Raw genomic sequence first — 23,652 nt, 5'->3', positions numbered from 1 at the left:
CCCTACCTGCATCTTGTTCTGTTTGATGTAAGGAGGTTCAGCATAGCCCTACCTGCATCTTGTTCTGTTTGATGTAAGGAGGTTCAGCATAGCCCTACCTGAGCATAGCCCTACCTGAGCATAGCCCTACCTGCATCTTGTTCTGTTTGATGTAAGGAGGTTCAGCATAGCCCTACCTGCATCTTGTTCTGTTTGATGTAAGGAGGTTCAGCATAGCCGCAGAAGAAGCGCTTGTAGTGTTCCCCCATCAGACCAGGCTCAGAACGGAGCAGCAGCTGGAACACAAACATTACACACACTGATTATAAACTGATTATAAACACTGATTATAAACTGATTATAAACACTGATTATAAACACTACACACTGATTATAAACACTGATTATAAACACTGATTATAAACACTACACACTGATTATAAACACTACACACTGATTATAAACACTACACACTGATTATAAACTGATTATAAACACTGATTACACACACTGATTATAAACTGATTATAAACACTGATTATAAACTGATTATAAACACTGATTATAAACTGATTATAAACTGATTATAAACACTGATTATAAACTGATTATAAACACTGATTATAAACACTACACACTGATTATAAACACTGATTATAAACACTGATTATAAACACTGATTATAAACACTGATTATAAACACTACACACTGATTATAAACACTACACAGATTATAAACACTGATTATAAACATTACACACTGATTATAAACACTACACACTGATTATAAACACTACACACTGATTATAAACACTACACACTGATTATAAACACTACACACTGATTATAAACTGATTATAAACACTGATTATAAACACTACACACTGATTATAAACACTACACACACTGATTATAAACATTACACACTGATTATAAACATTACACACTGATTATAAACACTACACACTGATTAAACATTAGGAACAGTATGTAGACTAAGTGAACAACACACTAAGGACACCTTCCTAATATGAAGTTTTGAACAGCTTCAACTATTCATGGCCAATGGTCTGCTTCTAAATCTGCTGTCAGCGTGTTAAGAACTAACATTTTCTCCCAAAGACTGAAATAAGGTAAATACACTTCATAGCCAAAAGTATGTGGCTATTGTGGCTATTTCACCATTGCTGACAGGTGTATAAAATCGAGCACACAGCCATGCAATCTCCATAGACAAACATTGGCAGTAGAATGGCCTTACTGAAGAGCTCAGTGATTTTCAACGTGGCACCATCACAGGATGCCACCTTTCCAACAAGTCAGTTCATCACATTTCTGCCCTGCTAGAGCTGCCCCGGGTCAACTGTTAGTGCTGTTATTGTGAAGTGGAAACGTCTAGGAGCAACAACGGCTCAGCCGCGAAGTGTTAGGCCACACAAGCTCACAGAACGGGAGTAGCACGTAAAAATCGTCTGTCCTCGGGTGCATCACTCACTACCGAGTTCCAAACTGCCTCTGGAAGAAACGTCAGCACGAGAACTGTTCGTTAGCAGCTTCATGAAATGGGTTTCCATGGCCGAGCAGCCGCACACAAGCCTAAGATCAATATGCGCAAAGTCAAGCATCAGCTGAAGTGGTGTAAAGCTCACTGCCATTGGAAGCAGTGCAAACGTGATGAATCAAGCTGCAGCATCTGGCAGTCCGTCAGACGAATCTGGGTTTGGCAGATGCCAGGAGAAAGCTACCTGTCCCAATGCATAGTGCCAACTGTAAAGTTTGGTGGAGGATGAATTGGAACGCCGACTGCGAGCCAGGCCTAATCGCCCAACATCAGTGCCCGACCTCACTAATGCTCTTGTGGCTGAATGGAAGCAAGTCCCCGCAGCAATGTTCCAACATCTAGTGGAAAGCCTTCCCAGAAGAGTGGAGGCTGTTATAGCAGCAAAGGGGGGACCAACTCCATATCAATGACTTCCCAGAAGAGTGGAGGCTGTTATAGCAGCAAAGGGGGGGGACCAACTCCATATTAATGACTTCCCAGAAGAGTGGAGGCTGTTATAGCAGCAAAGGGGGGGGGACCAACTCCATATTAATGACTTCCCAGAAGAGTGGAGGCTGTTATAGCAGCAAAGGGGGGGACCAACTCCATATTAATGACTTCCCAGAAGAGTGGAGGCTGTTATAGCAGCAAAGGGGGGGACCAACTCCATATTAATGACTTCCCAGAAGAGTGGAGGCTGTTATAGCAGCAAAGGGGGGACCAACTCCATATCAATGACTTCCCAGAAGAGTGGAGGCTGTTATAGCAGCAAAGGGGGGGGACCAACTCCATATTAATGACTTCCCAGAAGAGTGGAGGCTGTTATAGCAGCAAAGGGGGGGGGACCAACTCCATATTAATGACTTCCCAGAAGAGTGGAGGCTGTTATAGCAGCAAAGGGGGGGACCAACTCCATATTAATGACTTCCCAGAAGAGTGGAGGCTGTTATAGCAGCAAAGGGGGGGACCAACTCCATATTAATGACTTCCCAGAAGAGTGGAGGCTGTTATAGCAGCAAAGGGGGGACCAACTCCATATTAATGACTTCCCAGAAGAGTGGAGGCTGTTATAGCAGCAAAGGGGGGACCAACTCCATATTAATGACTTCCCAGAAGAGTGGAGGCTGTTATAGCAGCAAAGGGGGGACCAACTCCATATTAATGTCCATGATGTTGGAATGAGATGTACCACAAGCAGGTGTCCACATACTTTTGGTCATGTAGTGTATCCGTTTGTGCGTATGGAACATTTCTGGGATCTGTTATTTCAGCTCATGAAACATGGGACCAACACTTTACATGTTGCCTTTATATTTGAGTTCAGTATAGATAGACGTGTGTATGCTAGAATGAAGGTTTAAAAACGAGAGCTGCATCTCAGCCAACACATTTGGCATAGACTACCAATATACCATACCTCGCAGTACAATCTTCTCTAAAAATAGTTACACAACATGTTCTGCAATAAGAAAACCAGATGAGTTCTCCAATAGCAGCTGAACCAATACCATAGTGGTTATGGATAATGTTAGATGTATTGGACTATAAGGTATAGATAATGATGAACCAATACCATAGTGGTTATGGATAATGTATTGGACTATAAGGTATAGAGAATGATGAACCAATACCATAGTGGTGATGGATAATGTATTGGACTATAAGGTATAGAGAATGATGAACCAATACCATAGTGGTCATGATAATGGATAATGTATTGGACTATAAGGTATAGAGAATGATGAACCAATACAATAGTGGTGATGGATAATGTATTGGACTATAAGGTATAGAGAATGATGAACCAATACCATAGTGGTGATGGATAATGTAGTGGACTATAAGGTATAGAGAATGATGAACCAATACCATAGTGGTCATGATAATGGATAATGTATTGGACTATAAGGTATAGAGAATGATGAACCAATACCATGGTGGTGATGGATAATGTATTGGACTATAAGGTATAGAGAATGATGAACCAATACCATAGTGGTCATGATAATGGATAATGTATTGGACTATAAGGTATAGAGAATGATGAACCAATACCATGGTGGTGATGGATAATGTATTGGACTATAAGGTATAGAGAATGATGAACCAATACCATAGTGGTGATGGATAATGTATTGGACTATAAGGTATAGAGAATGATGAACCAATACCATGGTGGTGATGGATAATGTATTGGACTATAAGGTATAGAGAATGATGAACCAATACCATAGTGGTGATGGATAATGTATTGGACTATAAGGTATAGAGAATGATGAACCAATACCATAGTGGTGATGGATAATGTATTGGACTATAAGGTATAGAGAATGATGAACCAATACCATAGTGGTGATGGATAATGTATTGGACTATAAGGTATAGAGAATGATGAACCAATACCATAGTGGTTATGGATAATGTATTGGACTATAAGGTATAGAGAATGATGAACCAATACCATAGTGGTTATGGATAATGTATTGGACTATAAGGTATAGAGAATGATAAAGAACCTGCAGGATTCTAGAAAAAGCAGTTGGGGAATAAATGTTGGGAGTTTTACATTGTAAATGTGAGTATATTTAAACGGTTTACATTGTAAATGTGAGTATATTTAAACGGTTTACATTGTAAATGTGAGTATATTTAAACGGTTTACATTGTAAATGTGAGTATTTTTAGATGGTTTAAATGATTACATTTCCTACTAACCTTCTAAAAGTTGACGGTGCCAAAATCTTGTGTGAGAGACATGCTTCATCATGCTTCATCACGCTTCATCACGCTTCATGCTTCATCACGCTTCATCATGTTTCATCATGCTTCATCACGCTTCATCACGCTTCATCACGCTTCATCATGCTTCATGCTTCATCATGCTTCATCATGCTTCACCATGCTTCATCACGCTTCATCATGCTTCATCATGCTTCATCATGCTTCATCATGCTTCATCATGCATTTACATTAGCAACAGAGCACACCACCACCAATAGTGTTCTACCATTTATTGAGTACAGAGACAAATAGCAAAAGGAGTCCATAGTATCTAAATATAGTCTAAACCTACAAACCAATGTACAGCGCAACGGAAAGTATTCAGACCCCTTCCCTTTTTCCACATTTTGTTTATATGTTACAGCCTTATTCTAAAAAAAAATGTTGAATGAATTGTTTTCCTCATCAATCTATCCCATAATGACAAAGTGAAAGCAGGTTTTTAGAAACATTTGCAAATGTATAAAAAAATTAAAACTGAAATACCTTATTTACATAAGTATTCAGACCCTTTACTATGAGACTCGAAATTAAGCTCAGGTGCTTCCTGTTTCCATTGATCATCCTTGAGATGTTTCTACAACTTGATTGGAGTCCACCTGTGGTAAATTTAATTGATTGGACATGATTTGGAAAGACACACACCTGTCTATATAAGGTCCCACAGTTGACAGTGCATGTCAGAGTAAAAACCAAGTCATGAGGTCGAAGGAATTGTCCATAGAGCTCCAAGACAGGATTGTGTCGAGGCACAGATCTGGGGAAGGAAACCAAAAAATGTCTGCAGCATTGAAGGTCCCCAAGAACACAGTGGCCTCATCATTCTTACATGGAAGAAGTTTGGAACCACCAAGACTCTTCCTGGAGCTGGTCGCCCAGCCAAACTGAGCAATCGGGGGAGAAAGGCCTTGGTCAGGGAGGTGACCAAGAACCCAATGGTCACTGTGACAGAGCTCCAGAGTTCCTCTGTGGAGATGGGAGAACCTTCCAGAAGGACAACCATCTCTGCAGCACTCCACCAATCAGGCCTTTATGGTAGAGTGGCCAGACGGAAGCCACTCCTACTTGGAGTTTGCCAAAAAGCACCTAAAGACTCTCAGACCATGAGAAACAAGATTCTCTGGTCTGATGAAACCAAGATTGAACTCTTGCCTGAATGCCAAGCGTCACGTCTGGAGGAAACCTGGCATCATCCCTACGGTGAAGCATGGTGGTGGCATAATCATGCTGTGGGGATGTTTTTCAGTGGCAGGGACTAGGAGACTAGTCAGGATTGAGGGAAAGATGAACAGAGCAAAGTACAGAGAGATCCTTGATGAAAATCTGCTCCAGAGTGCTCAGGACCTCAGACTGGGGCGAAGGTTCACGTTCTAACAGGACAACGACCCTAAGCACACAGCCAAGAGAACCAAAGAGTGGCTTCAGGACAAGTCTCTGAATGTCCGTGAGTGGCCCAGCCAGAGTCCGGACTTGAAGCTGATCGAACATCTCTGGAGAGATCTGAAAATAGCTGTGCAGCGACGCTCCCCATCCAACCTGACAGAGCTTGAGAGGATCTGCAGAGAAGAATGGGAGAAACTCCCCAAATACAGGTGTGCCAAGCTTGTAGCATCATACCAAAGAAGACTTGAGGCTGGAATCGCTGTCAAATGTGTTTCAACAAAGTACTGAGTAAAGGGTCTGAATATTAATGTACATTTATTTCTTCAATTTTCATCTTTAAAACATTTGCAAAAATGTGTCATTATGGGTTATTGTGATGTCATTATGGGTTATTGTGATGTCATTATGGGGTATTGTGATGTCATTATGGGGTATTGTGATGTCATTATGGGTTATTGTGATGTCATTATGGGTTATTGTGTGTAGATTAATGAGGGAAAAAAAGAATAAAGCTGTAACGTAACAAAACGTGGAAGAAGTCAAGGGGTCTGAATATTTTCTGAATGCCCTGAATATCAAGTGCTGTGGAGGGCACAATCTTACAACGTTGCAGTCCTGAAATGAGAGCTTTACCGTCTATGCCAAAAGCCTGGGCTTCTGATGGAAACTACAGAACGGTCATCAACACATGCTTCTCTCTACATTTACATTTTAGTCATTTAGCAGACGCTCTTATCCAGAGCGACTTACAGTAGTGAATGCATACATTTCATGCATTTAAAAAAAATAAATAAAATTTTTGTACTGGCCCCCCGTGGGAATCGAACCCACAACCCTGGCGTTGCACACACCATGCTGGCGTTGCAAACACCATGCTCAACCAAACTGAGCCACAGGGAAGACTACATGTGTGTACCCAGGCCCCACAGGCGTATGGAAAGGACCCCACCCTGGTCACCAATTCAGCTCACCGATGTAGAGAGAGAGACAAGGGCCTTAGCAGAATGCAATGAAAAAGCTTGTGTGGTCCAGAGATAGGAAGTCTTATCTATGGCTCCTGATGAGGGACAATAGAATTCCCGCCACTGCATGTCACAACAATCCACCTGATTCTACAAAGTATTTAGTCTTCCAGATGCTCTAACAAGCATGTGTCCATCTGCAGACGGTGCTCTTCGACTGTAAAATGCACCAGACTGTGTAAACAGCGCGGCAGGTAGCATGGCAGTTAAGAGTATTGGGCGAGTAAACGAAAAGTCACTGGTTCGAAATCACCGAGCTGACTAGGTGGAAACCCCTAATTGCTCCAGCAAGTCGCTGTGGATAAAAAAAAAAGTCTGCTAAGTGACTAAAATGAAAATGTACATTTAGACTGTATAAGACAAACCCCACAAAAGAAAAGACAACGTGGTCTCGATGTCTAAGTAGTGACGGCTAGTTCAAACTGCAGTAGGATGGTCGTCCTCACAGCGGGTGAATCAGCCTGTGATTGGCGAATAGCACTCGGTTGATCTCTGGGAGCAGGAAACAGGAGAGCCGAATAGATCATGTGATACAAAAATAAGAGACAAGAATTAATTTAATGAAATCAAAGCAAAGGAATGTAGTTTGTGATCATCCTGACAGTCTAAGGCAGGGTGATCTGCCTTCATCCTAATCCATCTACAGGCGGGGGATAACGTGGCGGGGGATAACGTGGCGTTTCTACAGGCGGGGGATAATGTGGCGTTTCTACAGGCGGGGGATAACGTGGCGGGGGATAACGTGGCGTTTCTACAGGCGGGGGATAACGTGGCGTTTCTACAGGCGGGGGATAATGTGGCGTTTCCTGTTAGTATGAATGCAATTAGTGGGTCCTGCCTTGATGACTGTATCAGATTTACACTACTTGTCCTGTAGACTTGTGTAGTCTTAAATTATTACTTGGAATAAACAGATAGCTAAAATGCTCCTTGTCCAGGAATGACATGCTAGCTAGTGATGAAGCCATCTGCTCCTGCAGCTAGCTAGTGATGAAGCCATCTGCTCCTGCAGCTAGCTAGTGATGAAGCCATCTGCTCCTGCAGCTAGCTAGTGATGAAGCCATCTGCTCCTGCAGCTAGCTAGTGATGAAGCCATCTGCTCCTGCAGCTAGCTAGTGATGAAGCCATCTGCTCCTGCAGCTAGCTAGTGATGAAGCCATCTGCTCCTGCAGCTAGCTAGTGATGAAGCCATCTGCTCCTGCTGCAAGCTAGTGATGAAGCCATCTGCTCCTGCTAGCTAGTGATGAAGCTATCTGCTCCTGCTAGCTAGCAACAGATCTACATGTAACTAGCTTCCTACCGAGCTACATTACTAAGGTTGCTGGGAGTAATTTTACAGCTGGCATTGATGGATTCACATTTCTATAACTAAATAGTTAGGTTACAAATAAATTAAAAATACTTTACCTGATAGCAGATTGTCGGACGGAGATCTCTCTCTTGTTGTCACCAGCTGACTACTACCTTAGGTACGGATAATGTCATTGGCAGAAAACCAGTTTTGATTGGTTTACAGTCACTCCAATACCTTGACTTTGTTGTCCTTAGGCCATTTTGCCACAACTTTGGAAGTATGCTTGGGGTCATTGTCCATTTGGAAGATCCATTTGCGACAAAGCTTTAAACTTCCTGACTGATGTCTTGAGATGTTGCTTCAGTCCCTCCTGCAGCAAAGCCCCCCCACAACATGATGCTGCCACCGCCGTGCTTCACGGTTGGGATGGTGTTCTTCGGCTTGCAAGCCTCCCCCTTTTTCCTCCAAACATAACGATGGTCATTATGGCCAAACAGTTCTATTTTTGTTTCATCAGACCAGAGGACATTTCTCCAAAAAGTACGATCTTTGTCCCCACGTGCCGTTGCAAACCGTAGTCTGGCTTTTTTATGATGGTTTTGGAGCAGTGGCTTCTTCCTTGCTAAGCGGCCTTTCAGGTTATGTCGATATAGGACTCGTTTTACTGTGGATATAGATAGTTTTGTACCTGTTTCCTCCAGCATCTTCACAAGGTCCTTTGCTGTAGTTCTGGAATTGATTTGCACTTTTCGCACCAAAGTACGTTCATCTCTAGGAGACAGAACGCGTCTCCTTCCTGAGCGGTATGACGGCTGCGTGGTCCCATGGTGTTTATACTTGCGTACTATTGTTTGTACAGATGAACGTGGTACCTTCAGGCGTTTGGAAATTACTCCCAAGGATGAACCAGACTTGTGGAGGTCTACAATTGTTTTTCTGAGGTCTTGGCTGATTTCTTTTGATTTTCCCATGATGTCAAACAAAGAGGCACTGAGTTTGAAGGTAGGCCTTGAAATACATCCACAGGTACGCCTCCAATTGACTCAAATTATGTAAATTAGCCTATCAGAAGCTTCTAAAGCCATAACAATTGTTGGAATAATGACTTGTGTCATGCACAAAGTAGATGTCCTAACCCACTTGTCAAAAATATAGTTTGTTAACAAGAAATTTGTGGAGTGGTTGAAAAACTAGTTTTAATGACTCCAAACTAAGTGTAAACTTCCGACTTCAACTGTACATACACTACCGTTCAAAAGTTTTGGGTCACTTAGAAATGTCCTTGTTTTTGAAAGAAAAGCACATTGTTTTGTCCATTAAAATCACATCAAATTGATCAGAAATACAGTGTAGACATTGTTAATGTTGTGAATGACTATTGTAGCTGGAAACAGTTGATTCTTTAATGGAATATCTACATAGGTGTACAGAGGCCCATTATCAGCAACCATCACTCCTGTATTCCAATGGCACGCTGCGTTTGCCAATGGCACGCTGCGTTTGCCAATGGCACGCTGCGTTTGCCAATGGCACGCTGCGTTTGCCAATGGCACGCTGCGTTTGCCAATGGCACGCTGCGTTTGCCAATGGCACGCTGCGTTTGCCAATGGCACGCTGCGTTAGCTAATCCAAGTGTATAATTTTAAAAAGGCTAATAGAAAACTAGCACAGCTGAAAGATGGCTTGCTACGGCCCACCACCTAATAGAATATGACATAGAACACACCTGGACGTGACATAGAACACACCTGGACGTGACATAGAACACACCTGGACGTGACATAGAACACACCTGGACGTGACATAGAACACACCTGGATGTGACATAGCGCTGCATAGCGTAGTTCCCGGGAGGCGCTGCCCGCTGCAGCCAGGAGGGGGCCCCGTGCTCTCTCAAGTGCCGACATACACACGGCGGGCAGCGTGGAACACAGGGACAGGAAGAGGCGGAGCGTGGCGGCCATGACGGGGGCGTGGTGAGAGAGAAGGGCGGGGTCTAACAGAGATAGTATGTCGAACAGCTCGTCTTCGCTGCGAGGCTGATACCGCTGGAGCACCGCTAGCACCTCAGACTGGCCCCACACATCACATAGCTTCAGTCTGGAACACAGAGACACAGAGACACAGAGAGACAGAGAGACAGAGAGACAGAGAGACAGAGAGAGAGAGAGAGAGACAGAAACAGAGAGAGAGACAGACAGAGCGAGAGAGACAGACAGAGCGAGAGAGACAGACAGAGCGAGAGAGACAGACAGAGCGAGAGACAGAGACAGAGACAAGAAAAGGGCAACCAGTGAAGAACAAACACCATTGCAAATACAACCCATATTTATTTTCATATCTTTTTGAACTTTTGTGAGTAATGTTTACTGTTAATTTTATAGTTCATTTCACTTGCTTTGGCAATGTAACCATATGTTTCCCATGCCAATAAAGCCACGGACGGACGGACGGACATACAGACGGACGTACAGACGTACAGACGTACAGACGTACAGACGTACAGACGTACAGACAGGTGGGTGGTATAGAGGAGATGGACCCACTGGTTGTCCTCTAGGTTACAGAGAGCTGGTAGTCCCATCCACCACACTACCAGGTGGTATAGAGGAGATGGACCCACTGGTTGTCCTCTAGGTTACAGAGAGCTGGTAGTCCCATCCACCACACTACCAGGTGGGTGGTATAGAGGAGATGGACCCACTGGTTGCCCTCTAGGTTACAGAGAGCTGGTAGTCCCATCCACCACACTACCAGGTGGTATAGAGGAGATGGACCCACTGGTTGTCCTCTAGGTTACAGAGAGCTGGTAGTCCCATCCACCACACTACCAGGTGGGTGGTATAGAGGAGACGGACCCACTGGTTGTCCTCTAGGTTACAGAGAGCTGGTAGTCCCATCCACCACACTACCAGGTGGTATAGAGGAGATGGACCCACTGGTTGTCCTCTAGGTTACAGAGAGCTGGTAGTCCCATCCACCACACTACCAGGTGGGTGGTATAGAGGAGATGGACCCACTGGTTGTCCTCTAGGTTACAGAGAGCTGGTAGTCCCATCCACCACACTACCAGGTGGGTGGTATAGAGGAGATGGACCCACTGGTTGTCCTCTAGGTTACAGAGAGCTGGTAGTCCCATCCACCAAACTACCAGGTGGTATAGAGGAGATGGACCCACTGGTTGTCCTCTAGGTTACAGAGAGCTGGTAGTCCCATCCACCACACTACCAGGTGTGAAACAGGGAAGTGACTCAGGGGGTATGCTAATTTGGTATAGAGCAGACCTAACTCACTCTATTAAATTAGTCAAAACAGGAACATTTTACATCTGGCTAGAAATGAATAAGGAAATGATCTCAACAGAGAAAATGTCCTCCTGTGTGCTACCTACATCCCCCCACTAGAATCCCCATACTATAATGAAGACAGCTTCTCCATCCTACCTATATCCCCCACTAGAATCACCATACTATAATGAAGACAGCTTCTCCATCCTACCTATATCCCCCCACTAGAATCCCCATACTTTAATGAAGACAGCTTCTCCATCCTACCTATATCCCCCCACTAGAATCCCCATACTTTAGTGAAGACAGCTTCTCCATCCTACCTACATCCCCCCACTAGAATCCCCATACTATAATGAAGACAGCTTCTCCATCCTACCTATATCCCCCCACTAGAATCCCCATACTATAATGAAGACAGCTTCTCCATCCTACCTATATCCCCCCACTAGAATCCCCATACTATAATGAAGACAGCTTCTCCATCCTGGAGGGGGAAATCAAATCATTTCCAGGCCCAGAGACATGTACTAGTCTGTGGTGACCTAAGTGCCAGAACTGGACAAGAACCTGACACCCTGAGCACACAGGGGGACAAACACCTACAGTGGTTCCTCCTTTAAAAGTTGTGATCTTACACCTCGGGACATAGAGATACCCAGTGTCACAGCTTCATTACTCCAGACCACCACAAGGGGGAGGTAGAGGTACCCAGCGGCTTCATTACTCCAGACCACCACAAGGGGGAGGTAGAGGTACCCAGCATCACAGCTTCATTACTCCAGACCACCACAAGGGGGAGTTAGAGGTACCCAGCGGCTTCATTACTCCAGACCACCACAAGGGGGAGGTAGAGGTACCCAGCGGCTTCATTACTCCAGACCACCACAAGGGGGAGGTAGAGGTACCCAGCGGCTTCATTACTCCAGACCACCACAAGGGGGAGGTAGAGGTACCCAGCATCACAGCTTCATTACTCCAGACCACCACAAGGGGGAGGTAGAGGTACCCAGCGGCTTCATTACTCCAGACCACCACAAGGGGGAGTTAGAGCACTCATTATGCATTTGGGTCCCAAGGTTTTTATATGACCAATCACATCGAGTGGTTCCAATGACGAATTTGACGTTATGCCACCGCTCCCTGATGACTTTCTTCAGCAAAAATGGCTGACAAAACATTACGGTGGAAGCTAATTTAAGTAATTATAACGTCATAACGAGTCAAGCAAAAAAATGGACAGTTGAGAGGAATGTGTTAGTTAATGTAGAGACAAACGACTGGCCATATTTTTTTGTCATAAAGTTAAATTTACGAAAAATCGCTATTTAGCAAATTTGATTTCAGTCATATCCAATACCAGGTGTATCAAACTCCATTATTTGAATGATGCTGTGTCTGCATGTATGTATTACAATTATACACTGTTGGGATCGGCTAAACTTTGAACACTGAGATATTAAATAAATGATAGAGAAGAAGCCTTGAATAGAAAGAGTGGAAGAGAATGGGATTTATTTCAGAAGTTAAGGGTTCTCTGTAGAACGCCAGAAGGCTTTGGAATGTGTTTGATGGAGGAGAGCGATGTGTTGATAAAGGGAAGACAGATGGACATCTGTGGATTAGGTGAAGGAGGGGTTGAGGTCAGGAGGAGAGGGGTGAGGTCAGGAGGAGAGGAGAGCGATGTGTTGATAAAGGGAAGACAGATGGACATCTGTGGATTAGGTGAAGGAGGGGTTGAGGTCAGGAGGAGAGGAGAGCGATGTGTTGATAAAGGGAAGACAGATGGACATCTGTGGATTAGGTGAAGGAGGGGTTGAGGTCAGGGGGAGAGGGGAGCGATGTGTTGATAAAGGGAAGACAGATGGACATCTGTGGATTAGGTGAAGGAGGGGGTGAGGTCAGGAGGAGAGGGGTGAGGTCAGGAGGAGAGGGGAGCGATGTGTTGATAAAGGGAAGACAGATGTGGATTAGGTGAAGGAGGGGGTGAGGTCAGGGGGAGAGGGGTGAGGTCAGGAGGAGAGGGGAGCGATGTGTTGATAAAGGGAAGACAGATGTGGATTAGGTGAAGGAGGGGTGAGGTCAGGGGGAGAGGAGAGCGATGTGTTGATAAAGGGAAGACAGATGTGGATTAGGTGAAGGAGGGGTTGAGGTCAGGAGGAGAGGGGTGAGGTCAGGAGGAGAGGGGAGCGATGTGTTGATAAAGGGAAGACAGATGTGGATTAGGTGAAGGAGGGGTTGAGGTCAGGAGGAGAGGGGTGAGGTCAGGAGGAGAGGGGAGCGATGTGTTGATAAAGGGAAGACAGATGGACATCTGTGGATTAGGTGAAGGAGGGGGTGAGGTCAGGAGGAGAGGGGAGCGATGTGTTGATAAAGGGAAGACAGATGTGGATTAGGTGAAGGAGGGGTTGAGGTCAGGGGGAGAGGGGTGAGGGGTGAGGTCAGGAGGAGAGGAGAGCGATGTGTTGATAAAGGGAAGACAGATGTGGATTAGGTGAAGGAGGGGTTGAGGTCAGGGGGAGAGGGGTGAGGTCAGGAGGAGAGGAGAGCGATGTGTTGATAAAGGGAAGACAGATGTGGATTAGGTGAAGGAGGGGTTGAGGTCAGGGGGAGAGGGGTGAGGTCAGGAGGAGAGGAGAGCGATGTGTTGATAAAGGGAAGACAGATGGACATCTGTGGATTAGGTGAAGGAGGGGTTGAGGTCAGGAGGAGAGGGGTGAGGTCAGGAGGAGAGGAGAGCGATGTGTTGATAAAGGGAAGACAGATGGACATCTGTGGATTAGGTGAAGGAGGGGTTGAGGTCAGGAGGAGAGGGGAGCGATGTGTTGATAAAGGGAAGACAGATGGACATCTGTGGATTAGGTGAAGGAGGGGTTGAGATCAGGAGGAGAGGAGAGCGATGTGTTGATAAAGGGAAGACAGATGGACATCTGTGGATTAGGTGAAGGAGGGGTTGAGGTCAGGAGGAGAGGAGAGCGATGTGTTGATAAAGGGAAGACAGATGGACATCTGTGGATTAGGTGAAGGAGGGGGTGAGGTCAGGAGGAGAGGGGAGCGATGTGTTGATAAAGGGAAGACAGATGTGGATTAGGTGAAGGAGGGGTTGAGGTCAGGGGGAGAGGGGTGAGGTCAGGAGGAGAGGAGAGCGATGTGTTGATAAAGGGAAGACAGATGTGGATTAGGTGAAGGAGGGGTTGAGGTCAGGGGGAGAGGGGTGAGGTCAGGAGGAGAGGAGAGCGATGTGTTGATAAAGGGAAGACAGATGTGGATTAGGTGAAGGAGGGGTTGAGGTCAGGGGGAGAGGGGTGAGGTCAGGAGGAGAGGAGAGCGATGTGTTGATAAAGGGAAGACAGATGGACATCTGTGGATTAGGTGAAGGAGGGGTTGAGGTCAGGAGGAGAGGGGTGAGGTCAGGAGGAGAGGAGAGCGATGTGTTGATAAAGGGAAGACAGATGGACATCTGTGGATTAGGTGAAGGAGGGTTGAGGTCAGGAGGAGAGGGGAGCGATGTGTTGATAAAGGGAAGACAGATGGACATCTGTGGATTAGGTGAAGGAGGGGTTGAGATCAGGAGGAGAGGAGAGCGATGTGTTGATAAAGGGAAGACAGATGGACATCTGTGGATTAGGTGAAGGAGGGGTTGAGGTCAGGAGGAGAGGAGAGCGATGTGTTGATAAAGGGAAGACAGATGTGGATTAGGTGAAGGAGGGGTTGAGGTCAGGGGGAGAGGGGTGAGGTCAGGAGGAGAGGAGAGCGATGTGTTGATAAAGGGAAGACAGATGGACATCTGTGGATTAGGTGAAGGAGGGGTTGAGGTCAGGAGGAGAGGGGTGAGGTCAGGAGGAGAGGAGAGCGATGTGTTGATAAAGGGAAGACAGATGGACATCTGTGGATTAGGTGAAGGAGGGGTTGAGGTCAGGAGGAGAGGAGAGCGATGTGTTGATAAAGGGAAGACAGATGTGGATTAGGTGAAGGAGGGGTTGAGGTCAGGGGGAGAGGGGTGAGGTCAGGAGGAGAGGAGAGCGATGTGTTGATAAAGGGAAGACAGATGGACATCTGTGGATTAGGTGAAGGAGGGGTTGAGGTCAGGAGGAGAGGGGAGCGATGTGTTGATAAAGGGAAGACAGATGGACATCTGTGGATTAGGTGAAGGAGGGGTTGAGGTCAGTTCCCCTTAAGGGAGTAATCTGGGTTAGTATCTGGTTACCTTCTTTCTCTTGGTCATAAACTAAGGATTGGAGAGAGGGAGTGTCTTAAGTAGGATGTATATAACCAATGGAGAGAAGTGTTGGGTTGTCTGATTACAGCTGTACAGAACCTTTGGGAAGAATTAAACTTGGTTAAAGCTTCTCTAGTGTCTGTCCGTGGGTTATTTACTCTGAAGAACAAGAACCTAACAACACTTGAACAGTGTTTACCACTTCTGCTCCTGGGACATCAATGATTACACATTGTAACTTTACAATAGACTAGAAACATGATTTAAGTAAAGGATGAATTGTAATTCATATATACACGGTTGTGTGGCTCAGTTGGTAGAGCATGGTGTTTGCAACGCCAGGGTTGTGGGTTCAATTCCCATGGGGGACCAGTACAGAATAAAAATTAAAAAAAATGTATGAAATGTATGCATTCACTACTGTAAATCGCTCTGGATAAGAGCGTCTGCTAAATGACTAAAAATGTAAATGTAGAAAACAGTACACTACACTTCCTATGCATATCTAACTCCTTTCATCTACATTCATGTGAGGAGGTTCTCCCAGCCATGTGGACGATTAAAAACAGGGCAGCAAAATGTATTTGTCACCAGAGCGGTTTAGAACATATTACTATTAATAATGTAATGAAATAAGCAGGAAGCAGGTTTCTAGCCCGAAGTGCAGCACGCTATCGACTGTGTCCAAAATGTATTAATTGCGGTTGGGGCCGATTGTGGCTAAAAACACTTTATCTATTGGAATCTTTAACATATGGGGGGAAAGTATTATTACTAGTTTTCACAAGCAGGCTGTGAATTCTTCTAACAGCGTTTCTAGGGCTGTTAGCTGAACAATAGACTTATTCAAGCTTTACTGAAGAATTGTCTAATAGCCGAGCTGGACGTGAAAACCCCCCAACTTGCAACAAATCATTTGTATCTACCTTTCCACATCTACCGACACACGGTTAATGTTCTGGAAAAAAAATAGAAAAATAATTCTATATCATGAATCCCGAGTGGCACAGCGGTCTAAGGCGCTGCATCTCAGTGCAAGAGGCATTACTACAGTCCCTGGTTCGAATACAGGCTGTATCACATCCGACCGTGATAGGGCAGCGCACAATTGACCCAGCATTATTCCGGGGTAGGCCGTGATTGGCCCAGCATTATTCCGAGGTAGGCCGTGATTGGCCCAGCATTATTCCGGGGTAGGCCATGATTGGCCCAGCATTATTCCAGGGTAGGCGGGGATTGGCCCAGCATTATTCCGGGGTAGGACGTGATTGGCCCAGCATTATTCCGGGGTAGGCGGTGATTGGCCCAGCATTATTCCGGGGTAGGCCGTGATTGGCCCAGCATTATTCCGGGGTAGGCCGTGATTGGCCCAGCATTATTCCGGGGTAGGCCGTGATTGGCCCAGCATTATTCCGGGGTAGGCCATGATTGGCCCAGCATTATTCCGGGGTAGGCCGTGATTGGCCCAGCATTATTCCGGGGTAGGCTGTGATTGGCCCAGCATTATTCCGGGGTAGGCCGTGATTGTACAGTTGAGAATGACACAAAATATTAATTTCCACAAAGTTTGCTGCTTCAGTGTCTTTAGATATTTTTGTCAGATGTTACTATGGAAAACTGAAGTATAATTACAAGCATTTCATAAGTGTCAAAGGCTTTTATTGACAATTACATGAAGTTGATGCAAAGAGTCAATATTTGCAGTGTTGACCCTTCTTTTTCAAGAGCTCTGCAATCCGCCCTGGCATGCTGTCAATTAACTTCTGGGCCACATCCTGACTGATGGCAGCCCATTCTTGCATAATCAATGGTTGGAGTTTGTCAGAATTTGTGTGGTTTTGTTTGTCCACCCGCCTCTTGAGGATTGACCACAAGTTCTCAATGGGATTAAGGTCTGAGGAGTTTCCTGGCCATGGACCCAAAATATCGAGGTTTTGTTCCCCGAGCCACTTAGTTATCACTTTTGCCTTATGGCAAGGTGCTCCATCATGCTGGAAAAGGCATGGTTCGTCACCAAACTGTTCCTGGATGGTTGGGAGAAGTTGCTCTCGGAGGATGTGTTGGTACCATTCTTTATTCATGGCTGTGTTCTTAGGCAAAATTGGGAGTGAGCCCACTCCCTTGGCTGAGAAGCAACCCCACACATGAATGGTCTCAGGATGCTTTACTGTTGGCATGACACAGGACTGATGGTAGCGCTCACCTTGCCTTCTCCGGACAAGCTTTTTTCCGGATGCCCCAAACAATCCGAAAGGGGATTCATCAGAGAAAATGACTTTACCCCAGTCCTCAGCAGTCCAATCCCTGTACCTTTTGCAGAATATCAGTCTGTCCCTGATGTTTTTCCAGGAGAGAAGTGGCTTCTTTGCTGCCCTTCTTGACACCAGGCCATCCTCCAAAAGTCTTTGCCTCACTGTGCATGCAGATGGACTCACACCTGCCTGCTGCCATTCCTGAGCAAGCTCTGTACTGGTGGTGCCCCGATCCCGCAGCTGAATCAACTTTAGGAGATGGTCCTGGCCCTTGCTGGACTTTCTTGTGTGCCCTGAAGCCTTCTTCACAACAATTGAACCGCTCTCCTTGAATTTCTTGATGACCCGATAAATGGTTGATTTTAGGTGCAATCTTACTGGCAGCAATATCCTTGCCTGTTAAGCCCTTTTTGTGCAAAGCAATGATGACGACACGTGTTTCCTTGCAGGTAACCATGGTTGACAGAGGGAGAACAATGATTCCAAGCACCACCCTCCTTTTGAAGCTTCCAGTCTGTTATTCAAACTCAATCAGCATGACAGAGTGATCTCCAGCCTTGTCCTCGTCAACACTCGCACCTGTGTTAACGAGAGAATCACTGACATGATGTCAGCTGGTCCTTTTGTGGCAGGACTGAAATGCAGTGGAAATGTTTTGGGGGGATTCAGTTCATTTACATGGCGAAGAGGGACTTTGCAATTAATTGCAATTCAACTGATCGCTCTTCATAACATTCTGGAGTATATGCAAATTGCCATCATACAAACTGAGGCAGCAGACTTTGTGAAAATTAATATTTGTGTCATTCTCAAAACTTTTGGCCACGACTGTACTGGGTGAAATATCACAGTGTGACATCACAGCAGATTTGTGACCTGTTGCCACAAGAAAAGTGCAACCAGTTTAGAACAAACATTGTAAATACAACCAATATTTAAGCTTATTTTCCTTTTTGTACTTTGACTATTTGCACAAATGTCTTTATACTTTTGGAACTTTTGGAAGTGTAATGTTTACAGTAAATTTTTGTATTGTTTATTATCTACTTCACTTGCTTTGGCAATGTTAACATATGTTTCCCATGCCAATAAAGCCCTGAAATTGAATTAACACACACACACAGAGAGAAAGAGATGCACACACACACACACACACCACACACACACACACACACACACACACAACCCCCCCCCACCTACCTGTTGAGGAGGTGGTGAGCAATGGGTTTGTTGATAGCCACGCCCCCTTCTTCCTGTAGAATCTCCTCCAGTGCCCGGAGACAGTTCACCATGACGATGGGGTCTGGGTCCCTTAGCAACCCATACAACTCATTCACTACAGCCACATCTGGAACACAGGAGGGGCACTAACAGCATGCCTTGGATGTGTGTGTGTGTGTGTGTAAGGTATATGTGTACCTGTGTATGTCTGTGTGTATAATGTGTGTATATAATGTGTGTGTGTGTGTGTGTGTGCAAGGTATGTGTGTACCTGTGTATGTCTGTGTGTATAATGTGTGTATATAATGTGTGTGTGTGTGTGTGTGTGTAAGGTATGTGTGTACCTGTGTATGTCTGTGTGTATAATGTGTGTGTGTATAATGTGTGTGTACCTACCTATCTCTGTGTTAGGTTGTAATGTGTGTGTGTGTGTGTGTGTGTGTAAGGTATGTGTGTACCTGTGTATGTCTGTGTGTATAGTGTGTATATAATGTGTGTGTGTGTGTGTGTGTGCAAGGTATGTGTGTACCTGTGTATGTCTGTGTGTATAATGTGTGTATATAATGTGTGTGTGTGTGTGTGTGTGTAAGGTATGTGTGTACCTGTGTATGTCTGTGTGTATAATGTGTGTGTGTATAATGTGTGTGTACCTACCTATCTCTGTGTTAGGTTGTAATGTGTGTGTGTGTGTGTGTGTGTGTAAGGTATGTGTGTACCTGTGTATGTCTGTGTGTATAGTGTGTATATAATGTGTGTGTGTGTGTGTGTGTGCAAGGTATGTGTGTACCTGTGTATGTCTGTGGGTATAATGTGTGTATATAATGTGTGTGTGTGTGTGTGTAAGGTATGTGTGTACCTGTGTATGTCTGTGTGTATAATGTGTGTGTGTATAATGTGTGTGTACCTACCTATCTCTGTGTTAGGTTGTAATGTGTGTATCTTGGCCCAGCCCAGTACAGCCACTCTCCGAACACACGTCGCCTTGTCCTTCAGTCCCACTGTAAGAGGCTGCTGCACATACTGTAATAGACCTGGGAGCCTGCAACACACACACGTTACATATTACACACATATTACACACCACGTTACTTATTACACACACACACACACACACACACACACCTGAGGTTGCACATGTTACGTAGGGCCAGGCTGCGGACCATGGGGTTGTGATCCAAGCAGTCTTTCCTCAGGGTGTTTATTACCAGCAGAGACAGCTCAGGGTTCAGACTGGCATAGGCACACAGAAACACATACACCAGTTTCTTCTGGACAATATCCACCGTTGCACATGCCTTCACCATCTCACTGTACAACCCAGACACATCTTGTCCTTGAGACATCACTCTGGAAAAAGTGAAAGGGAGCAGGGGAGAGAAGAGAGAGATAAAAGGGGGAGAAAGAGAGAGGGGGGAGAGATAGAAATAGATGGGGGGAGAGAGAGAGGGGGAGGGGAGAGAGGGGAGAAAGAGAGGGGGGGAGAGATAGAAATAGATGGGGAGAGAGGGGAGAAAGATAGAGGGGGAGAGAGAGAGATGGGGAGAGAGAGGGGAGAAAGAGAGGGGGGGAGAGATATATGGGGAGAGGGAGAAAGGGGTAGGGGAGAGAAGAGAGAGATAAAAGGGGGAGAAAGAGAGGGGGGAGAGATAGAGATAGATGGGGAGAGAGAGAAAGGGGTAGGGGAGAGAGGGGAGAAAGATAGAGGGGAGAGAGAGATAGAAGGGGGAGAAAGATAGACATAGATGGGGGGAAAGATAGAGAGAGAGAGGGAGGGGAGAGATAGAGAGACAGACACGTTAGTGTATGTGTGTATTTGCAGTCAGTTGTAATTGTGCATGTGTGTAGCATAGTTAGTGGTAACGTTAGCTGTGTGTGTGTGTGTGTGTGTGTGTGTGTGTGTGTGTGGTGTGTGTGTGTGTGTGTGTGTGTGTGTGTGTGTGATAGTTGTGAACACCTGATGACTCTGTGGATGGTGTTTCTGTAGCGTAGGTGGTCAGCTTGGACGTTAGGGTTGGACAGAGCTCTCCTCAGCTCCCTCACTGTATGCTCTCCGCCAAGGTAAGGCATAGTAGCCTGGACAACAGAATAAGGTACAGGTATTAGCTACAGGTGAGTCCAGCAGACTGTCTGACACACAGACAGACGCTACCGAAAGGCTACTGATGTTACAACTGCCACACACACACACACACAGAGAGAGAGAGAGAGAGAGAGGAGAGAGAGAGGAGAGAGAGAGAGAGAGAGAGAGAGAGAGAGAGAGAGACAGGACAAAGACAGGGGGGTTGTTAGTTCTCTGGTTTCTAAGGCAGAGAGACACAGCTATAACGGTTTACAATTAGAGCAAGGCAACGTTGTTAGTTACAGTAGCTAACGTTAGTTAGAGCAATGCAGTGTTGTTAGCTACAGTAACTAACGTTAGTTAGAGCAAGGTAGTGTTGTTAGCTACAGTAACTAACGTTAGTTAGAGCAATGCAGTGTTGTTAGCTACAGTAACTAACGTTAGTTAGAGCAAGGTAGTGTTGTTAGCTACAGTAGCTAACGTTAGTTAGAGCAAGGTAGTGTTGTTAGCTACAGTAACTAACGTTAGTTAGAGCAAGGTAGTGTTGTTAGCTACAGTAGCTAACGTTAGTTAGAGCAAGGCAACGTTGCTAGCTACAGTAGCTAACGTTAGTTAGAGCAATGCAGTGTTGTTAGCTACAGTAGCTAACGTTAGTTAGAGCAATGCAGTGTTGTTAGCTACAGTAGCTAACGTTAGTTAGAGCAATGCAGTGTTGTTAGCTACAGTAGCTAACGTTAGTTAGAGCAAGGCACGTTAGCTACTCAACATTACCATCCATTTCAGATATTAACGCTGCTTACGTTACATTGTGTTCGGATATTGTGACCTAAAACCACTTACCGTTTAGTCGTCACTTATGTAGTATTTCATGGAAAATAAAAAATGTTTTCGTTGAAATCGCTAGTTTGTTGACATCCGTTGTAATACGGACACCGGTATTCAGCACGCATGGTGACGTCACGGCGGCATGGTAATGAGGAAACCTTCAAAATACAAGTCCGCATTTCAAAAACATTACAACGTGGATAACTCATTCAAAAGCTATTGAATATTTATCAATGTTTACTTGTATTGTGCCAACAAGAGAAGGCAATAAGTATTTTATGAAAACATGTTATTTTTTTTTTTTTATACAATGTTGAGAATATTGGGCTGTAGATATATCTTTTTAGGGGTGTAGAATACACAGTAATTTTGGAGGGGGACTGTGTCACAAGCACCGTCCTCTTAGTCCTGAATAACTTACTTGCATACCACATGTTCTTCATGTTTCCAGTGGTTGTTGGTTGTGTGGTGGTGTTTTGTGCCTGTACATTTTCCATTCCCCCCCCCCACTAATCAAAATCCACGACCAGCTCTTCCTCGGGCTGGGCTCGAGTGCTAGTGCGCATGTACCAATGGGCTCCTGAGACCGGAACTAGCAAGATGTCAGCCCCCACGAATCGACATCTGCGATGGTGAGGAGATTACGTTGAATACAAATGGTCGGACTTCTTGGAGGCAGTCTCTAGTTCATATGCTGCGTTCAAAACAACTGGAAACTCTGGAAATCTCAGACTTCCAAGCGTTCAAGAAAACTGGGAACTTGGGGAAGAAAAAAAAACAACACCGACTGGGAAAAATAGTTTAGAACGGTTATCCAACTCGGAATTCCAATTTGGGAACTCTGACCTCTCTAGAGCTCCGACTTTCCTACCTGAAAATCACTGCCGCCATGATTTGATCACGTATTTTTTCAGAGTTCCCAGTTGTCATGAAAGCAGCATTCGATATTAAACTGATTATATGGCAGAAAGCAGAGTATGGCATTTACTCTGTTTATCTTAATCGGCGTAAGGCCATAATCGAAGTAAGCAGATACCGATTAAAACATCTGGTTTTCTGATACATTTTTGGAATGATTAGGACATGGAGCAGCAACACCTCCCTCTTATCGTTCAAATAAACGGTGTATGTCCCGAACTCAGAATCAAAAAGTCTGAATCAAAAATAACACTGTCACTGTGCCATAATGTTTATTTTGATTGGTGATTTTCTGCATTTATTAAATCAGTAGCCTGATTAAAGATGTGTCCATGTACAGGATTATCGTTCTTGCAACGCATGTAAACGTAGTAAACAGACGGACTGTCCTCAGTCGCATTACCGTGTGCATTTAACCGTGCTCACCGACAAGAAGCTGCCATGTGGGGAATCATGCTTGTTTCAACTTAATGATACCACGTCTTCTTTTGACTGATGCTAATATGGCTAAAATTCGCTAGCTGGCTAACCAACAACATTAACAATAAAGTCCTTTTTAAATCAACTTCCATTGTCCTCCAGCAGTGGCTGCTATTCTCATTTTATTTGTGTCTCTGTTCAGAGTGGTTGGAAAGCGAAGCAGGTTGGAAAGCGAGAGGCAGGTTGGAAAGCGAGAGGCAGGTTGGAAAGCGAGAGGCAGGCTGGAAAGCAAAGCAGGCTGGAAAGCGAAGCAGGTTGCAGGTTGGAAAGCGAGGCAGGCTGGAAAGCGAGGCAGGCTGAAGCAGCCAGCGACAGACGGATCTTTCCTCTTGGTCTCTCGGGTTTGAGCGCGGTGATAACTTTTAATATAAAATCTGCCATAATAGCAGACA

At 45.0% G+C, this 23,652-nt stretch overlaps 1 protein-coding gene across 3 annotated transcripts in view; it reads right to left on the bottom strand.

Moving 5' to 3' along the window:
* ap4b1 (adaptor related protein complex 4 subunit beta 1) overlaps nt 1-22,027 on the bottom strand; it is a 38,888-nt gene extending 16,861 nt beyond the window's left edge. For all 3 annotated transcript variants that reach the window (XM_045696119.2, XM_082962306.1, XM_082962307.1), the window contains exons 1-7: nt 21,878-22,027; nt 20,933-21,051; nt 20,101-20,325; nt 19,887-20,017; nt 18,958-19,105; nt 9,814-10,099; nt 177-275 (exon numbers count right to left, since the gene is read on the bottom strand). In XM_045696119.2, coding sequence (XP_045552075.2) covers nt 177-275; nt 9,814-10,099; nt 18,958-19,105; nt 19,887-20,017; nt 20,101-20,325; nt 20,933-21,045 — 1,002 coding nt within the window. In that variant the 5' untranslated portion in view covers nt 21,046-21,051; nt 21,878-22,027. The remainder of the gene's footprint in view (nt 1-176; nt 276-9,813; nt 10,100-18,957; nt 19,106-19,886; nt 20,018-20,100; nt 20,326-20,932; nt 21,052-21,877) is intronic.
* Between the last annotated feature and the right edge of the window lie 1,625 nt (nt 22,028-23,652).

Source organism: Salmo salar, chromosome 15 (genome assembly GCF_965601325.2).
Source record: "Salmo salar chromosome 15, fSalSal1, whole genome shotgun sequence".
Taxonomy (NCBI): Eukaryota; Metazoa; Chordata; class Actinopteri; order Salmoniformes; family Salmonidae; genus Salmo; species Salmo salar.
This window is presented reverse-complemented; position numbering and strand designations above follow the sequence as displayed.